The sequence below is a fragment of the Octopus sinensis genome, unplaced genomic scaffold, assembly GCF_006345805.1.
Source record: "Octopus sinensis unplaced genomic scaffold, ASM634580v1 Contig16149, whole genome shotgun sequence".
NCBI lineage: Eukaryota > Metazoa > Mollusca > Cephalopoda > Octopoda > Octopodidae > Octopus > Octopus sinensis.
The window spans coordinates 1364-19776 of record NW_021834183.1 but is presented as its reverse complement, the minus strand read 5'-3'; the positions used below and the strand labels follow the sequence as shown (position 1 = coordinate 19776).

At 36.7% G+C, this 18413-nt stretch overlaps 4 protein-coding genes across 4 annotated transcripts; 2 read left to right on the top strand and 2 right to left on the bottom strand.

Annotated features, from left to right (window-relative positions):
- The first annotated feature begins 3264 nt into the window (after window positions 1–3264).
- LOC115230693 (innexin unc-9-like) lies at window positions 3265–8466 on the top strand. The gene is made up of 3 exons (XM_029800830.1): window positions 3265–3479; window positions 3610–3893; window positions 7436–8466. Exons 1-3 carry the CDS (start codon window positions 3265–3267, stop codon window positions 8464–8466), a joined length of 1530 nt encoding a protein of 509 aa, XP_029656690.1.
- A 659-nt stretch (window positions 8467–9125) lies between these two features.
- On the top strand, window positions 9126–10205 carry LOC115230692 (beta-1-syntrophin-like). Its single transcript, XM_029800828.1, has one exon. It carries the CDS (start codon window positions 9126–9128, stop codon window positions 10203–10205), a length of 1080 nt encoding a protein of 359 aa, XP_029656688.1.
- Window positions 10206–12633: 2428 nt separating this feature from the next.
- LOC115230691 (enoyl-[acyl-carrier-protein] reductase, mitochondrial-like) lies at window positions 12634–13707 on the bottom strand. Its single transcript, XM_036499767.1, has one exon. The coding sequence runs from the start codon at window positions 13705–13707 to the stop codon at window positions 12634–12636; it is 1074 nt and encodes a 357-aa protein (XP_036355660.1).
- A 2052-nt stretch (window positions 13708–15759) lies between these two features.
- LOC115230700 (dynein intermediate chain 3, ciliary-like) lies at window positions 15760–17623 on the bottom strand. The gene is given in 7 exon segments (XM_029800837.1): window positions 15760–15864; window positions 15895–16179; window positions 16299–16499; window positions 16501–16763; window positions 16994–17102; window positions 17218–17379; window positions 17435–17623. Coding segments are annotated over 7 exon segments (1308 nt in total). The 5' UTR covers window positions 17618–17623.
- Window positions 17624–18413: the final 790 nt, after the last annotated feature.

The window sequence follows — 18413 nt, the reverse complement described above, 5'->3', positions numbered from 1 at the left end:
GTCCAATTCACGCGTAGAGGTATAGGTCGAAATTCATGGTTAGGTCGAATTTTCAAATAGTGAGAAAAAATCGGTGTTGATGTGGCGTTTAAAAAAATAACTATTAAATATCTATTAATTAGTTTTTAAAGTTATTAGTATTAATTCAAAATGCTTCAAAAATTATATGAAGAAACTATCTTGGCTGAAGACTAAGCTATGGATAATGGATTTGGACAGTCGTGAGTTCGATTCCGAAGGAGGCTAGTTTCATCCTGGGGTCAATTCTCGTTATCGTTCCCCTGCCCGTGAGGCAACGAGTACTTCTGGCACGACACAGTTGGAAATGGGGATCTCTTACCTTCCTTCCGGTCTTAGCGTGGCGTTATGGGGTCCACCATGTCAGTTGGAATTTCCAATCGGATATGGAAACGCTCAGGAGGCACTTAATGCCTACCGAAAAAGGATTTCTAGAACTCTGACCCTGGGACATCGTCGTCTCAGGCCGGTTCATGTGGGCAGGATCGAACCTTTCAGTAGGATCTCCCTCGCTTGAATCGGGGACCAGGGGGATTATAATAATTAACTGGCTTACCCGTGTTTGGTCTTTAAATAAATGAAAAAACTATCTATTGAGGCAGGAACGAGGACATACATCCAATCCGTTTTACTGAAAAGAACGCTCGAGAGTATGATGATCGAACACAAGCGCGGAATGAAGGTATCTGGTGAAGATTACGCTTCTGCTTGCAACCGGTATGTGGAGATGGCATGCAAAAATGAAGACGACCCAATGAATTCTAAAGAGGATGCAATGGTTAAATCAGATGTGGTAATGAGGAGTAAAAGGCAGCTGGAAGTAGGCTCTTCTTCCAGAGAAGGAGATATCAGCTGGTGGATATCAGCGAGCTGGAGTGAGATCTGCTTAGTTTCTGATTAACTATTAATTTATTAGTGTTTGACTTGTTTTAAAAAATTTTTTAGTATTAATTTGTTAAGTAGTTGCCACAGTAACACGTAAAGAACAGGTTGCCTATAGGGGCCTGATTACCCATGTCACAAAATATAATATTTTTTTAAAAAACTAAAAAATACTTTATTTAATGTTTTAAATCAATAGAAGTTATTTTTAGATATTTTTTCATAGTAAATTCGTGAGAAAATGCTTTTTCAGTTTTTATTTTTGTTCACTGTATATATTTACTATTTTTTGGGATAATTTAGCATAATAAGTAAATTATATTGGACAGGTAAAATATTTTGCCAATGATAAAATAACACAGTATTGTGATATTTTATCTAAAATTACTTTTAAACGTGTAAATTGTATTTGAAATTATTTCGAAATAGGTTAAAGGAACTTAACTTAACCGTTGATCTAATTTACTTCGAAAACAACATTACAAAATAACAGTGCATTATTCAAATAATTAATTTAGAGTTAAGAAGTTGGTTTAGGAGTTTCTGTAGTCTTTCGAATCATAAATCCGCCAGATGAAATAATAGCTTTCTGAGTTAACTCTTTTTATTCTGTCGATTGCTGTGATCCGAGGGAACGGCTTCGCCATTCGAGAGGCTGGCCGGGTGTCTCGTGAGGCCAGTAATTAGCTTAGCTATCTTTTCACTTCCATTCACTATTCATAAAGTTGTAAAAAAAATTACCCACATATCTTAACATTTAGGAACTTCCCAAAATTGCATAATATATTACGCAATTTATTACATAATTTTAAGTACTCCTATATCGTAACAATTCGGGACCTCCCTAAATTGCATAATATATTACACAATTCATTATATAATCTCAACTACACCCACCTCACTTTTAGTAAATTACCAAATTGCATAATATATTACCTATCTCTCTTGCCCATTGACAGATGGTGGAATCAAGGACGCTCTTGAAACTAAGGAAATGCTACTGGAAAAGATTTTTGTTCGTCTTAATTTGTTGGACCCACATACAGCCTTCTTCTTGCTCAAAAATGCCCTTGGCATCCAAAAATTAAATCATGTGCTACGAGGGTCACCCTGCTTCTTAGAAAATGATCAACTTCATTCTATTAATGTCCTTTTCCGGAAAACAACCGAACGCATCATAAACATCAAATTCGACGATCAAGGCTGGAAACAAGCTTCCCTTCCTGTCTCCTTTGGAGGTCTTGGCATCCGAACTCCTATCGATGTGTCCCGCCCCGCATTCCTGCCTTCACTGTACAGCAGTCAAACTCTGGTTTGGAAGATTCTCCATCTCCTCCCCGAATCTTCATTACCTAAGATGACTGCCTACTTTGACAGTTGGAGCGCAAACGAATCGAAGCTGCCGTCGGACTTCTCCTTGCAGAAGAGTTATGACAAGATTGTGTGCGAAGGTTGGTTCGAGAGTCTCCTAAAGACATCGAATCAACACCGTAGAGCATGCTTGCTTGCCGGGAGGTCCACGGGGAGTGGAGAATGGTTAGAAGCCTTCCCGATCGAAAGCTTGGGGACTCTCTTGGATTCTGACACACTGCGAGTTGGTATCTGTCTACGTATCGGTCTCAAAGTTGACTGTCTTCACAAGGGCCGCTCATGCGGGGACTGCCTTCACAAGGTGTCGTCTAGTATGAAGAGCGCCCTCCAGAAAAGGGAATGCGGTATTTTAGTTAGTCTCGACATTGAAAAGGCCTTCGACTCGGTGTGGCACGACGGCCTCCGGAGTTCCCTTGCCACGTGCGGGGTTTCTCCGTGTCTAAGGCGCTGGCTGTCGGGGTTTCTTGAATCTCGCAGACAGGTCGTGCGGCATCAGGGGGTCTTTTCTAAAGTCGCAACAGTCCTTCGCGGGGTCCCTCAGGGCTCTGTGCTCAGTCCGACACTATTCAATGTGTTTATGGCCACTGCGCCTATGCCAGTCAATGCTCGTACTGAAATGGTAATCTATGCAGACGACATTATCCTCTGGGATCACTCAATGAAACCGGAGTGTGCGTGTCGTAGGCTTCAGGTTGCTGTGGATGGACTTGCAAACTGGTGTGGGAGTAGGGGTCTGAGAATGTGCGCGGACAAGTGCAGTGTCCTTAAAGCCTGTAAAAGGACGAGGGGTTACACTAATTTTGTTCCTAGGTTATTGCTGAGGGGTCAGCAATCGCTGCAGTTGATCGGATGACTTATTTGGGCGTGCTCTTTAAGCCGTCCGGTAAGTTTGATGATCACATTGCACGTACGAAAATGCGTGCAATGCAGCGATTAGGTGCGTTGCGTGCTTTCCGCTTGAGCAGAGGTGCCTGGTTCCGCGTGTTTAACGCCATGGTGTTACCCGTCTTGACCTATGGCGTCCACGCTTGGTACCTCTATGAGGACAGGGATAAGCATGTTGACGTGCTTAAAAAAGTAAGAAGACGAGCCATAAGGCTAGCCTATGGCTTAGGATTCCGGACTGAGCTCTCCGACGCCCAGGAATCATCCCTCAAAGGCCTCTCTGAGGTCCTAGAGAAGATTATTTCTGGATGGCAGGTAAGGCGGTAAGTCTTAACTTGTGGTTGTGTGTAGGGAGGCGTGTGTGTGATGGAGACTGAAAAGGCAGCGATGCCGAAGGTCTACTTAGTTAGTTTTTAACTGCCTCCCTTAACTAATAAATTTTTCCTCCTTAAGAATAATGTCTGGACGTGGTAAAGGTGGCAAAGGAGGAAAGAGTGGTGCAAAACGATTTCGAAAGATATTAATTGACAATATACAAGGAATTACTAAGCCAGCAATAAGAAGACTATGTCGAAGAGGAGGTGTTCGAAGAATTTCTGGAAAAATTTACGAGGAGACACGTTCTGTCCTTAAAATTTTTATTGAGCAAACTGTTCGTGATTGTATTTCTTACACTGAACATGCCAAAAGAAAAACTGTTATCGCAATGGACGTTGTTAATGCCTTGAAACGTCAAGGTAGGACAATTTATGGATTTGGTGGATAAATTATTAATTTTTTTAATAAAATACATTGATAAAAAATTAGCAATTTCATAAATATACTAACTAAAAAACGATGGTGAAATACTACGATTGCTTTTTTAATCGGTAAGAAATATTCTAGAAAAAACAAAAAGTATATTTATAGAGTAAAGTAGAGTTATATCTTTTGAAAAATTAATTTTTTTCTAATAGTTTACTTTTTTGAATCGGTTTATAATTATGTTTAGTTAGAGAATCAGTAAAAATCTCGCGTTTTAAAGAGAAAATGTACATCTATTTTTAAATTTAAATATGATGCGAATATTTTAGAAAATTTATAATTTTTGTCGCTTCTGGGGTTAATTTAAGTTAACTAAAATTCCCCTTTTTAATTTTTGTTCTATTTAGCTTTTCTATTCGCTGAGCATCAGCTCATGAGATGTTCGCAACCAATGACCTGCTCCCACTGGGCTCAGGCACACTCATCCAGCTCAACATCATATCGGTGAACGCGCGCTCCTTGTCAGGCAAAGGAGACGCGATTCGGAGGATGTTGGCCACCACTAGTGCGGACATCCTGGTGGTCAACGAAACAAAGTTAAAGCAGGATCGGTACGTAGTTGATGGCTACAACTGCTGTCACATACCCTGGAAACAGGGGTCAACATGTGGCACTGGAACTAGCCTCTTCTACAAGCCGTACCTTGCTCTCCGGAGCTCAGGTTTATGTTCTTGTAGCCTATGTGAATTCCTCCAAGTGAGGATTCGCATAGGTAATTTAACATTTTACCTAGGGGCGATGTATTCGAAGAACTTTACGGCGTGTTCTTGGCACGTACGGGAGTTCTTTGGAAAGCATCCGAAGGCGATGGTCGTTGGGGACCTGAATGCCAAGCACCAAGAGCTCGGTTTCAGGGTAACCAACGCGCATGGTTTGGCTCTAAAGACGCTGGTTGAAGACCTCGGGTTGGAAATCAGATCTTCAAGCGAGCCAAACCACATCGATTCGCGGGGAGGACAAGACTGGCTAGGCCTTGCTCTGGTCAGCCCCGGGATGCTAAATTGGGTTAGTAACACAATCTTATTGCCTGATATGGGAGCGACCATCTGCCTCTATTGCACGAACTCCGTGAGCCAGTTCCTCAAAGGGCCCCAGGATACTTTGACCTCCGGTCCGGTTCCTGGGCCAACCTGGAGAGGTTCATGGCCAGCAGGTTGCCCTCACTCCTGGTGGGGAATACCTGCGCCAACATACGAGAGTTGGAGGCGTTAGATAATGGAATCAATGCTGCCCTGTCTGATTATATGCGAGATAATTTCAAACAGAACCCAGTACAGGGCCAGGCACATTCCACGCTCCCGTACAGGGTGCTAAATAAAATTAGATTCAAGCGCCGGCTGTCCAGACTGCGGGACAAATGCGTCTACCAGGAGAACCGTGTCTGGTTTTGCGGCTGGATCAGCCGGCTTCAGAGGGAGATCCGGAGGGAAATCCGTGAACACGAAAGTTCACGGTGGGAGCGGGCCTGCCAAAGAGTGGACCCGCGCTTTCCGGACTTCTGGAAACAACTGAAGAGCCTGTCGGGGAGAGGGGAGGCAAAGTCAGTCAGTCAGTATATTTTTTCAAAATTCGTGAAATAATATTTCGCTGCTTTAAACCAACTTCCCCATCTGCATAAATTAAGAAAAAGAATACCTAGTAATTACGACATCAGGTGGGTATTCAACATCCTTGAACAAATTACGACGTCTTCGGTTTTTTACTGTGGCAGCTTTAATGCTTGCAATTAAGCCATCTATTTCCGGATATGCAGACTTTATACGTAAAACCGTATTGTGTAACAAATGAGAAACACAAGTCACATGATGCATGTTGTTATACATGACCATTAAAGTTTTACCGCCTATTTATTTAGATACTTTTATATCACCAGAAATCATATAAGGAGCGGCATCTGAGATTAACAGATAAAAATTGTCACAAATAATCTTCATTTCTCTAATGACGTCATCTATTATTTGGCAGATGATAGCAGCATTGGCATGATTTTCCAGTGGTTTGCATTCAACCAAATAGGATTTTGTTGGAAAGCGAATGCTTCCAATTAGAATCACTACAAAACTTTTCCTTCGGATATCTGTTTCATCAATCATTATAAAAATCTTTTCGTTTCTAAAAGTTAAAAAATAAACTTTAATACGTTAATAATTTTGTCAACTCATTTATCTTTTTTTGTGCAAGAAATTTAACCGTAGTTCTGCATGAAAATTCGGACGGAGTGTTAATGTTAAATGTTTTAAACATTTTTTTGATCGAATCATTTTTTAATTTGTATAGCGGGATGTTTGCTTGTACAAAAGCTTCCGTGACCGTTTCTTTAACCGAATCTACTTTGATTGATTCAGTTAATGTTGTTTGAACTGAATCACATGAATGACCTACAATTGTATTACATTTATACGCATATTGTTCTGATGTTTTAAAGAAGAACGATGAAAATCGACTGAAAATTTTTTTGCACAATTGACTTTGGATAAACAAAGAGAACAAAATAGAAGGCCATCGTCAGCAATACAGAACTCATCTTTGAATTCTGAGACTATACGCTTGGCTTTCTTAAGCAACGAACACTTGGGTTTTGGCATCAATATGCATTTATTTATAATAAAATATAGTTAAAAAATCATTCAAATTATTATTTATTTACTATTATTAAATTTTAACTTTTTTAACTTAGTTCGCCCTACTCATGAGTGAGAATTCAAAAAATCGTTTTCGTTAATAAAATTTTCCTTAAAAATTGATTTTTTCAGGATTTTTAGTACTTTATAAAAAAAAATTCGTTAATCTAAATTTAACGAAAATTATTTTTGTTTAATTAAAAAACATATTGTAACACCAAAGACACTATATGTTCATCTTAACTCTAAATTACATTTTTATTATATTTTAAGATTTCGTTTTAAGATCTCTTATTTTAAGATTTCGTTGTCGTTTGATCTTTGTCACCTGTGAACTGACAATTGTTTCGCAAAATTTCGTACGCTTGAGATCTGTCGTTAGTTATGTTTTAATTAATTGTATTGGTATTTTTGTTATTAAAGACTTTTCTTAAACTTGTTTTTTATGGAAAAACTCTCATAAAAAATGAGGAAAATTTTTAAAATGAAAGAGATATATGTTACTGAAAACCTTTAATATTATATAGAAATTGTTGTAATTATAATTAATGGACTCGGAAAATGGTCGGATTATCAAAAATCGGCTAATATTGAAGATTCAAATAGATATTAAATAGGATATTTAGTTTCATTAATCTCTAAGAATGCAGTTTGTACGTTTTTTCTCGAGAGCTGTTGTCGACTCAAAGTCAAGAAAAGATGACGACCGAGCCGATAGACTGAGTTACCGATATGGTGCTACATTATTATTTGCATTTGGCTTGATTATTTTGACACGTAACTATGTTGGAACTCCGATTCAATGCTGGTGTCCTCCTATATTCACATGTTTGTAGTTATTTATATATTTTTAGCCGCCTACACGGATTACGCCCACTCGATTTGTTGGGTGAAAGGCACCTATTTCGCCCCACTAGGAAAAAGACTTCCTGAGTCGAATGCCGAGCAGCAGAAAACAACTCTTCCTTACTATCAATGGATTCAATTTATATTCATGTTCATGGCATTCCTTTTCTATGTCCCAATTGTTATTTGGCGTACCTATTCTTCTAATTCTGGAATAAATCTTTCAAAGATAATAGAAACATGCATCAAGGCGAGAGATTCAGTTAAAGTTGCAGACAAAACACGTCTTGCCAAATCGGTTTCCAGTGAAATCAACGACTATGTGACCGATCGTGACCCTCCAGTCTCTATCCTCACCTACATTTTGTATTTTATAAAAACGGTTATGATGATTGGAGGACGTCGAAAGGGGAACTATTTAACCATTGCCTACTTCGTCACCAAACTACTGTTTCTTGCAAATATTTTTCTCCAGCTTGTTCTGTTTAACGTTTTCTTGGGTTTTCAATTTCAAACATACGGGCCCGTTCTGATTAACGAGTATTTCCATGGCAGAGAACTTAACGAGTCATCTTACTTTCCTCGAGTGACATATTGCGACTTCACAATACGAGAAGTAAACCAGGAATACAGATACACACTGCAATGTGTGCTCCAAGTAAATTTATTTTTGGAAAAAATATTCCTCCTTGTTTGGTTTTTCTATTGTTTAGCTGGGATATACTCGTGCTACTATTTTTTCAATTGGATCTACTATTTTCTCTATTTTCCTGCAAGACTGTCATATGTCACTAAATATGTAAAAATAACAGGCAAGGAGAAGACCAATGTCTCGGACTTTGTCTCGAAATATCTAAAAAATGATGGATTCTTTATAATCAGAATGATTGGACATAACGTGGATAATATTACTGTCGATGATATACTTAATGCATGCTGGACAAACTATTTGGAATCGAGTCGTAGAACAAAAAATTTGCATGAAAACTTTTCTAAAGATTTCTGTGTTCGTCGTCTCAAAAATCAGTTTGAAAATTAATTAATTGTTTAAATCTAATCTAATATAATGTTTGCTAACATTTAAAATTTTCAGCAACTAGATGGATTTGTAAATATGCACTTATAAAATAGCATAAACATATTTCTGTGTAAATATAACTCAATGTTTTAATTTCATTCAAAGGTCATCAGAGCCTGATCAAATGGTAGGAACTATTATCTAATAAAATAAGAAAAATATGAGCTTTTCGAGATTATTTCATTAATTTCAAAATCACGTGATAAATATCGTCTACAAACTATTTCGTAATTTAAAAATTGTAATTTATACTGATGTAGGTTCTGTTTTATTGAAGTGTGTTTATCGAAATTAGGATTCGCCAGTGGCCACACCGCGGATAGCAAGCGAGTTACCTTGAAAGATTGCTATAAATACTCTTTGATCAATAAATTGTATTTAAAATGTAGTAAATGGTCTCACTAAATTATTTGTGGTTATTATAAAGGTAATTGATTGTAAAATCAAAAAATGTCGAGTTTAAAAATAATGTCGCAGTTCTAAAGAATCATGATTCCCATTAATGTTCTGTTGTAATTCTCTAATCACATTCTTTAGATGAAAAACGTTATTCAATGTTAATCGCCATTGATTTAATTTTTCGCATATTTAAATGCGTCTGTTGAATTTTATCGTAAAACATGACTTGTCTAAAAAGTAAAGTTATCGTGTCTGCGTTTCCAAAGTCGACAATTTCTTATGCCGAGTTACATGATTCGACATTATCTCTACAATGGACTTGCAAAAAGAGCAGACCTATTATTCGCAAAATTTACGCTATCCCTGACAAATTTTATGGATTGGGAATTGTCGTGAAGGGAGGCTCGAAATCAAATTTCCCGCTCATCGTCACCCAAATTTTCAAAAATAGCGTCTTTGCAAAAAAAGGAGAACTACAAGTTGGTGATGTGATTCTTTCCGTAAATGGAAACAATATCGAGGACAGCATCCACAGTGATGCCGTTTCCTGCATTAAAGCTTGCAAAACATTTGTGATTATTGATGTGATGAGCATAAGATATTTGAACTGGGAAAAAAGAAATCGCGCTTTCAACGTTTTGTTCTGGAATTTATCTCAATTTCCAGTCGCGAAAAATAATGAATTTTCAATATCTTTATCTGGGTGCCGAGTGATTGACCATCACGACAACGTTTTGGTTATTGAAAGTTCCCAATCAAAAAAAAATCTTACGATAAAATTTCCTTTTGCCATAGTTTGTACGAAATGGGTACATGGAATCATTTTTGAGTCTTCGAAAACACAACTCTATAATAAAATATGTTCCATCGAGTCTTCAAAAAACCAATTATCTCACAACTCTTCAATATATATTCTCACGTGGCTTTACATGAAAGTGGCCACCCCCGCTGGAGTGGTTAAGAAACCTGTTTCTTTTGTGGTCACAGATAAAAATGTTTACGTTAACGACAACATTCATAAGATTGAAGATTTATCAAATGAGATTACAAATTGTAACTCTGTTATCAATTGCAGGTATATTCACAATTACAAATTCAGTTTAACATCTAAACGGTCTAGCTCTTTGTGCATTGTGATGAAGCAAGCTTCAATCTTGGGAATAAAGCGCACCGAATTACTAGCGATCGATGCGAATGAGAAAAAACAAATAATTTCTGGTTTTATAAAGGCGGTTACTGGGGCTATAAATATGGAATATTCTTATTGCTGGGGTAGATTTATTGGTTATATTCACGAATAGAAATTTGGACTGAGAATAGAGTTGGAAGGCTTGTGGTTAGTCGAAATAATGGAATTTCATTTAAATTAAACAACGAGATGATTCTTTGGAATTACACTTTTGAGGAAATTCGAAAAATTTGTATCACCAAAGATAACTTATGTCTCAGATTTGCCAGAGGAAGTAAAAGGGTAAAGACACAATTTAATATAAATAGATAAAGATGGTAAAAAATTGGGCGTACATGTTTTTTACTATCAAAGGATTTCTTATTTACACTAAAAATAATAAATGGAACGTTCATCCGTGGCTTTAAATTCTTAATTTTTTGATCGCAAAATTTTTTATTTGAGAATTAAAAAAATATTATTTTAATAGATTAAAAAGGCACCATCAAGCGGTCTCTCAGATAATGAACAGAACCATTCTTTAGAAGTTTTCCCAAAATTTTTGTAAATTAAAAGAAAGATTTTTTATTATCCACTATATGTAAAATTTCCAAAAATAAGTAAGACAATGAAAGAATTAGAACGTCCACAGCGAAATATTGGATGTCAAGACCAAAATACCTCCTTAAAATGTCACATACAAACTTATAATTTGTAATTACGAAAGTCAATGTTGCATATAAAAAATTTTTCGTCAAAATACATCGAAAATTGTTTTAGATGACTGAAAAACAATATATCGCAAATACTGTGACGATACAAAAAATAATAATTGAAACACATGAAAATTTTGGCGATTAGCAGTCTCTATGTTTTTCTCTTGGAGTGAATTTGAGAAAAGCTTATGATTGTATTGAAAATAAATGAAATAATAATGAAATTTAGGTAATCAATTTAAAATTTTTTAGTAATGATCGAAGATATGGCATAATAATTCAATTCTAATATTTTTCCAGTTTAAAATTGGAACAGGTATTAATATGTCACATGGGCGACTATGTCGCTATGGGCAGCCAGTCCTTTTACGTGTTTCTATGGAAACCGCAGAAGGTATTAAATATTGAATATAGCAATTTATATATGGAAGAGTGTAGATTAATCAATTATTCTAATTTAAAATTACATTTGAATTATCTTTTAAAAATGGCTTACCCAAAAGTATATTAATTTTAACAGCGTGGTTACTCACACTTTGTGATGTCTGGGTTTAAGGGTTACGTCAGAAATATTAACGAATACAATCAAATTAAGGAAGCGTTAATCGGGATATTCCCGGAGGATATGAATGCTCGAAGCAAACACCGGTTGGCCAAAAAGGCTTCCAATTTTTGTAAAAAATGTCTGAAGAATCGTCAGCAGAAACATCATTTAATTTCGAGTTAGGGTTTGGGTTAAGGTCAGGGTTAGATTTTGAATATTTATGTTGTCACTGCCAACGTTAGGGTTTGGGTTAAGGTTAGGGTTTAGATTTTGAATTTTATGTTGTCACTTGCCAACGTTAGGGTTTGGGTTAAGGTTAGGTTTAGATTTTGAATATTTATGTTGGCACTTGCCAACGTTAGGGTTTGGGTTAAGGTTAGAGTTAAAGTTGTTACAAACTTTGCAAAAAATTTGATGTAAATTATAATTTGCTAATGTTGCAATTTATATTATCAAAAATAAAAATAATTCACGTTATAATTTGCTAATGTTGTAAAGAATTTTATTATTTTAAAGCAAGCATGGTTCAAATATAAAACATCATTTTCTCAAAAATTTAAAGTTCAATCATTAGTTCGGATCGATTGCCTTTATTTTAGTTGGCCTTTTAGTAAATATTTGCTATGTAGTTGCCATGGAAACACGTAAAGGCCAGGTTGCCCATAGGGGTCTGATCACCCATGTGACATAATATCAATATCGTAAATAGCCCTACCGCAAGTTGTAAACGACATGTTGACATCTCGCTTAGGCCGGCCACACTTTATTTTTCATTTTTTTTATAAAGACCAAGACAGAATGAGAAAATGTTACCAACAAACTAACTAATCCAAACGAAGACACATGTCTCTGGTCCATCCTGTCCCCCTTTTTTTGTAGTGTGGCCGATGAAGACATCAGGTTCCTCAGTGAGATCACTCACTGATGACGGCGTCACTTGTCAATCTGGTTTGCATATTCGATGCATGGAACCTTCAATAATATCTATTATTTAAAATCGACTAAAATACATTTTTTCACAGTGGTTCCAAAAATTTAACAATGGTGATTGCAACTTTCAGGGTTATCGACACTCGTTTATAATAAACATTGAAAAGATTGATCAAAGCTGACCAAATAAAATCAAAGAAAACTTCAGACCAAAATTTTAGAAATCAAAAATCGAATCAATTATATTAGCTATAAACGACATAATTTTTTTATAAAACTAATTATTTTTGTTCATTTATAAATAAGAGAAACCCATTTAATTTTCAATATCTAAAAAATAAAAACAAAAAGTCCGTAAAAAAGAAACAATTCTAAATGTACGAACGATCCATGACAAGCATAGACTTGCCTTTAGAGACGCCAGGAGCTGCAATCTGCTCAAGAGGAGTCTTGAAATCGTCGAAATCGAAAAACTTAAATCTAGGAGCCTTGAACTTGCCTTCAACGGAGAACTTGAAAATATCATCTAACATAAGCTGATAAGCCTCGTTATTTGAATTCTTGGCTTTCCACTGAGTCAGCCAAAAGCCGACAATCTTCAAATTGAGAAAGATGAATTTCCCCATTGGAATTTTTGGAGGATCCCGTGCCATGGCACCAAAAGTGACCATAACTCCATCTTGACCCAAATTACGAAACAATTCAGTGGCCGACTGCCCCCCGACACAATTCAGGGCCAATTTGGGTGCTCCAACATCTTTGATAAGATTCTTCATACTTGCCGACTGGAGAAACTTGTCGGTGATTACATAATCGGCACCCAAATCAGTTAGATACTGCTTAATGTCATCAGAAGTGGATTCTCGGACAACATTAATGGTTCGAATTCCGAATATCTTGGCAAACTGAATAACAGCCTCTCCCACTCCGGAGGTTGCTCCATTTTGGATGATATAGTCCCCTGGTTGTGCTCCGTAGTCCTTGACCATTCTATACGCACTGCATGGATTCACAACAATAGACGCCCCAACTACAGAAGGAACGTCGACAGGAAGTTTGATCATTTCATTGGCCTTTACATTACAATTTTCACACCACGTCCCATTCCCTGGCTCAGCAGGAAAGACTCGGTCTCCGATTTTAAAATTTTTTACATTCGATCCAATCTGTTGGATCTCGGCAACACACTCATTTCCGCCCACCGCCGGAAGGGAGGGAAGATATCCGTAGCGTCCCTGAATCATGTTTATATCCGAGGGGTTGATTGGTGCCATCAACACTCTCAGACGGAGTTCATCAGGAGCAATTTGTGGAAGAGTTATTTTATCGATTTGAGTAACTTTGATGGGGTCACCTCTCGAATGGTAAACAATTGCTCGGGAATCATTGGAGAGATTTCTCAGAAAATTATTGAATAAACGTGCGGTGTAGTATCTAATGCCCATCACGTGATATATATTTATCTAATTATTTAAATAGGACAAAAAATTTATTAGAACTATTATATATAAACGCTTCGACCATCAACTCTTTGTTTTCTCACCAAGAGAGGCCGCCACCTCGGAAGAATTAGAAACAACCCCCTAGAGCTTAGCCGGCTCTTTGAGCGTGTCTCAATAGCCGTTCTCAGGGGGAACAGTTTCTCAATTCTATCTGCGGATCGTCCCTGATTGCCTTTTGTTTTGTTTATTTTTAAATACGTATCATAAATAAACTATCTTTTACCTATGTTTGTCTGATCATATTATCAATGAAAAAATCTTAATCATGTAAAACCCTTCCGAAAACAAATGACGTGCGATGAGCGACAGTAGGAGGCTGACAAATGAGAACTGGGCGAACCAGATATTTTCCACCTTTTGTGGATCCGGAAGGCTGTATTGAAGATTTGGAGGCTAATACTGATCAGCACGGACAGTTCCTTCTTCTTTGGCTTCTTCATTCGATTATTTAGCTATGACTGTTTGTGCTGGGTTTGCTATGCAAGCTTGGGGGTTAATAATAATAATATGTTTGTCTGCAGCCTAAATGCATCAATTTGGTTACCAAAATAGAATAAATCGACTTAGTTCCATTATCAGATTTTTTTATTAATTATCAGGTTATTTTAATTTGATTTTAGTACATTTTATGGGGGTATTATCAAACTTGGGGCATTATTTAATCCGTGCCAATTAACTAAATAATCTTTTTTATCTTGTCGTTATTTCTTCTATTTGCAAAGTGATTTATGTAGGCAAACACGCTTCTTTCCTTTCGAGGTGCTGACAGGCACTGGCAATGTTTTAGCCACACTTATTTGATAATCATATATTTTTTGTCTAGTTCAAGACTCCTTCCCACGGTTCAACTCTGTTTTTGTAAGAAATTGTATGTATATATGTGTTCTGTCACTGATGTTAAGCGAACCTGCATAGTTTCAGAATTTTTCAGTTACAAGTGCACCTTATGTTAGTTCAATGAGAAATCTACGAGAAATCCATTCGTTGGCACCTGCAGCATATTCCGACAACGCACACTGTTCAGGAAAAGGAATTAATTGAAGTCGTTTTTGACATCAAGTTATAAGGAAGAAGGGGATTTTATTATTTTCCGAAAAAGGCAACTGCCATATGCTATGAGCGGGTACTTCGCAGGCTCCATTCACACCCACACCCAGTTGGGTCGGTATTAAAAGTATACTTGCTTCGGGAAGAACCGAACGGCAAATAATTTTGTCCGCCAGGCCTCAAAAGACGCTCCCAACAGCATTGGGCCGTATTCCACCATCACATTTGTTTAGAGCCGTCAGGTTGACATAAAAAGTAAATCCCTTGCGAAAGGTGGGATTGTACCAGAGATAAATTCTGAAAGAATTAAAAATCCACAATATCTTCCAAATATCCGAAAAAAATTAATATGCAGAGGAATTCGATGAAGTTTTTTAACAAAAAGTAATTGAAGAAGAAACAACTTTTTATAATAGGCCAGATTACCAGAAATTAAAGACCGGCTGAAAGTTATTAGTAAAATCAAAGAAACAGTATCAAGGCAGACACCCAAATTATTTATCGATTATTACGAACTTTTTAGAACAATAACAGCAAATCAAAGAGAAAAAACAATTTTAGGAAAAGAGATGACTCATTGATACAATTGCAGTTTTTAAGCCACGTTGTGAGTCATAACAACGTCAGAGTGTATGTGTTTAAATTCGGTTTAATTTTAAATTACTAGTGTTAATAGTAATTAATTTGAATTAATTATTTAAGGATTATTTTCGTGATTTTCTCCAATTGAGAATTGACTAGGCCGAGTACTGGTGCCCCCATTGGTGTGCTAACAATGACGCCTATACCTAAAAACCATGGAAAATCGAATTTTTGGTGGTTTTTTGGATTCAATTTCGTTCCGAATTTTTTTTTCAGATTCTATAAACTTGAAAAATTCGCCTTTCACGTCGATTTCTTCAGCTTCATCATTTTGAGCCATATCCTCATCCTATCAAATACTAAAATTTAAATATGTACTGGATTAGTCGAATGAGGTGACTTGGCACGGAATCTCAGTTCTTTTTGCCGGGATTCATATATTTTCATGCGTTTTGTCTCCCGTTCAAATATCTACCGGGATTGGGTTCAAACAATGATTACGGATGAAACTGTATTTTTTTCTGATTTTTGGAGTGCGTAGATTGAATCTGAAAACTCCAAAAATGCTATATTTCCCGAAGCCGATCCTGAAACAGCACATTTCCCTGTTTCGTTTATTTGTAAACTATGCAGAGCCGACTCGTCCAGCTTTAAATTGTTGTAAAAATAAAACTTTGATGGATAAAGCACAATTGGAATGATTAAAACAAAGATCCCAAACATCAAGGACACCGTCCACTCTCGTTGTAAAGAAAACTCCCGGTCTTGTAGGACTCCATGCGGCGTCTGTCAGGAAGTTCATGTGATTACTAACATATTAATTAGATTCATACTGAGTCCACATGATCGATGAATCCTTGATATCCTCTGACCATATCTGCCATCTAACCAATTCAGAATTTTACCCTTGCAGTCCAATCGCCCACAGTGAGGAATTGTTTGGGATAGAACGGATTTCTTTTCACTGAATAAATCGGTCCCTTATGTCCATTAAACACGGAGACGACTTTTTCTGCGTTTGTCTTCCCTTTCCGATTGCAGAGAATTACTGAACCCATCTCAGAACCCGCCATAAATTTAGTTGGCTGAAATGTTTATAAATTATACAATAGTCGGTTCATATTCCAGGCAGGTGGCTCCTATAGCTTTCGTCGGGTCTTGTTTTTTAGTAGTGTCAAGATATATTATATCCACGGGGTCCGTTAGTTTTCTTGTGTCCCACCAATAAACACATCCATCCGTGGAAGCTGTGAAAAACTCGCTTCCGGATTTTGAATTTATCCAGATTGCCCCATAGACTGGATCCTTGTGCGACACTTCTACCCGTGTATAGTCCACAGCAGTTGTCCCTTTTCGGGTATCCCAAAATCCTAGTTAATGTCAATTTAATAAACAACCAATCTGTCCGTTATAACAACCTCCGAGAATCACGTGTGAGTCTTTTGGGGAGTAGGAACTCGTCAAAATTGGAGATATTGTATGGAGAATAAACTCCGGGTTGTTAGGAAAAGCTAATCTAATAAAAACATAAAAAAACATAAATCCCAGACGTATGAGTCGTAATTGGCAACTGGGGCAGTAAATGAAGGGCTCAAAAAACTATACGCAGCAACGATTTTTTTAGAATCGGTGGGATTCCAGGAAATTGAGGATACGACTCGGTCCTTTCCATTGGGATCTCGAAAATAGTTTGTTATTTTGGCGGCTGGCTGAGCGTCGAAAGAATCGCCATCAAACTCATCAAAATATTCTTCGTAAATGTCGATGGCATTGTTTCTCATTATTTGTCGTTCAATAATCTATACGTTCAAATCAGAACTATACAATTGAAAGGTTGCGGACTGATGTAATATAAACGTCGTCTTTCTCAACCTTTTTTCTAAATCGTTGTATTTGGTCGACATCCTCACAATTGATGTCCTTTGGCCAGCCACCCTCAACGTGATTAATTCCGGTGTTATTCGTCCTGAACGACTCGGTATTAACCTAAATGATTTGTTTTGAATAAATATTTCAAATCAGTAAAAATAGCAAAATATACTTCGTGTTCTGATATTTCTGGAATATGGTTCACTTCTTTATCGCAATAGTTGAATTCTATGAAGTTTTCTTTGTCTTCTGGTTTAGGTTTAATGTCGACGATCAATTCCGGGTTCTTGTCTGTAAATATACATTGTTTCCCGAATTCAGCTCGTGTCTTGGTGTAGACATATGTTATTTCCATCTTAGATATTTTCCTTCTCACTATGGAAACTTTTATTCTAATTACAATTTGAGAATAACTCAGATAGATAGAATTACAATTAAATAAACCATTTATAAAAAAAATAGACAAATACTAATTAGGTTACAATATTTAATTAAGGTTTTCACTCTTTATTGTTGAAGATCTTTCTCTTCTTTTTATGGGGAGAATTTGCTGCTAGTTCCTCGCTCTCTATCTCTTCGTTAGACAAAGTTGTTATAGCTTTAATTGACGTGTCCCGGCAGCATGCCGGTTTCACATTTGGTCGGTAGCAGATACCCTCATCCAATGCTTGTGTTCAATTAACATACTTTCGAGAATTCTTTTCAGTACAACGGATTGGATGTAAGTTCTCGTTGCTTTTTTAATTGTTATTTTATCCATATAATATTTAGATCATTTGGAGACATCTCCGTCCCACGTCAGAACCACCGGAATAGTTTTCACCTGCGCTTCATAGAGTATCAAAAGTTCATTTGCCAGTAAATCCTATATGTGAAAATTGTCGATTTCGACTTGTTTGAGGCGGTCTTGTGATATAATACCCATCTCGATTGAAACAATTTCCTGCTTTATTTTGTCATAGATTAAGTAAATAATCCAAAGGAAACTAATAAAATTGACCAAATAATTCATTTTTTTATTTATTGGAAGAAAAAATCATTTCGCGAAAGTGTAAAGGATCGTTATATACACATAATTTATCTTTTTATTAGTTCAGCATTTTTACCAACGAATAATAGGCGAGACTACCTCAATAACAAAAAATTTTTAA

Bases quoted from the DNA above. Each gene is read 5' to 3' on its own strand.
- LOC115230692 (XM_029800828.1), top strand. From the start codon at position 9,126: ATGACTTGTCTAAAAAGTAAAGTTATCGTGTCTGCGTTTCCAAAGTCG.
- LOC115230693 (XM_029800830.1), top strand. From the start codon at position 3,265: ATGGTGTTACCCGTCTTGACCTATGGCGTCCACGCTTGGTACCTCTAT. The intron at 3,480-3,609 runs GTAAGTCTTAAC...TTCCTCCTTAAG, and splicing joins TCTGGATGGCAGGTAAGGCG to AATAATGTCTGGACGTGGTA. The intron at 3,894-7,435 runs GTAGGACAATTT...ATATATTTTTAG, and splicing joins TAATGCCTTGAAACGTCAAG to CCGCCTACACGGATTACGCC.
- LOC115230691 (XM_036499767.1), bottom strand. From the start codon at position 13,707: ATGGGCATTAGATACTACACCGCACGTTTATTCAATAATTTTCTGAGA.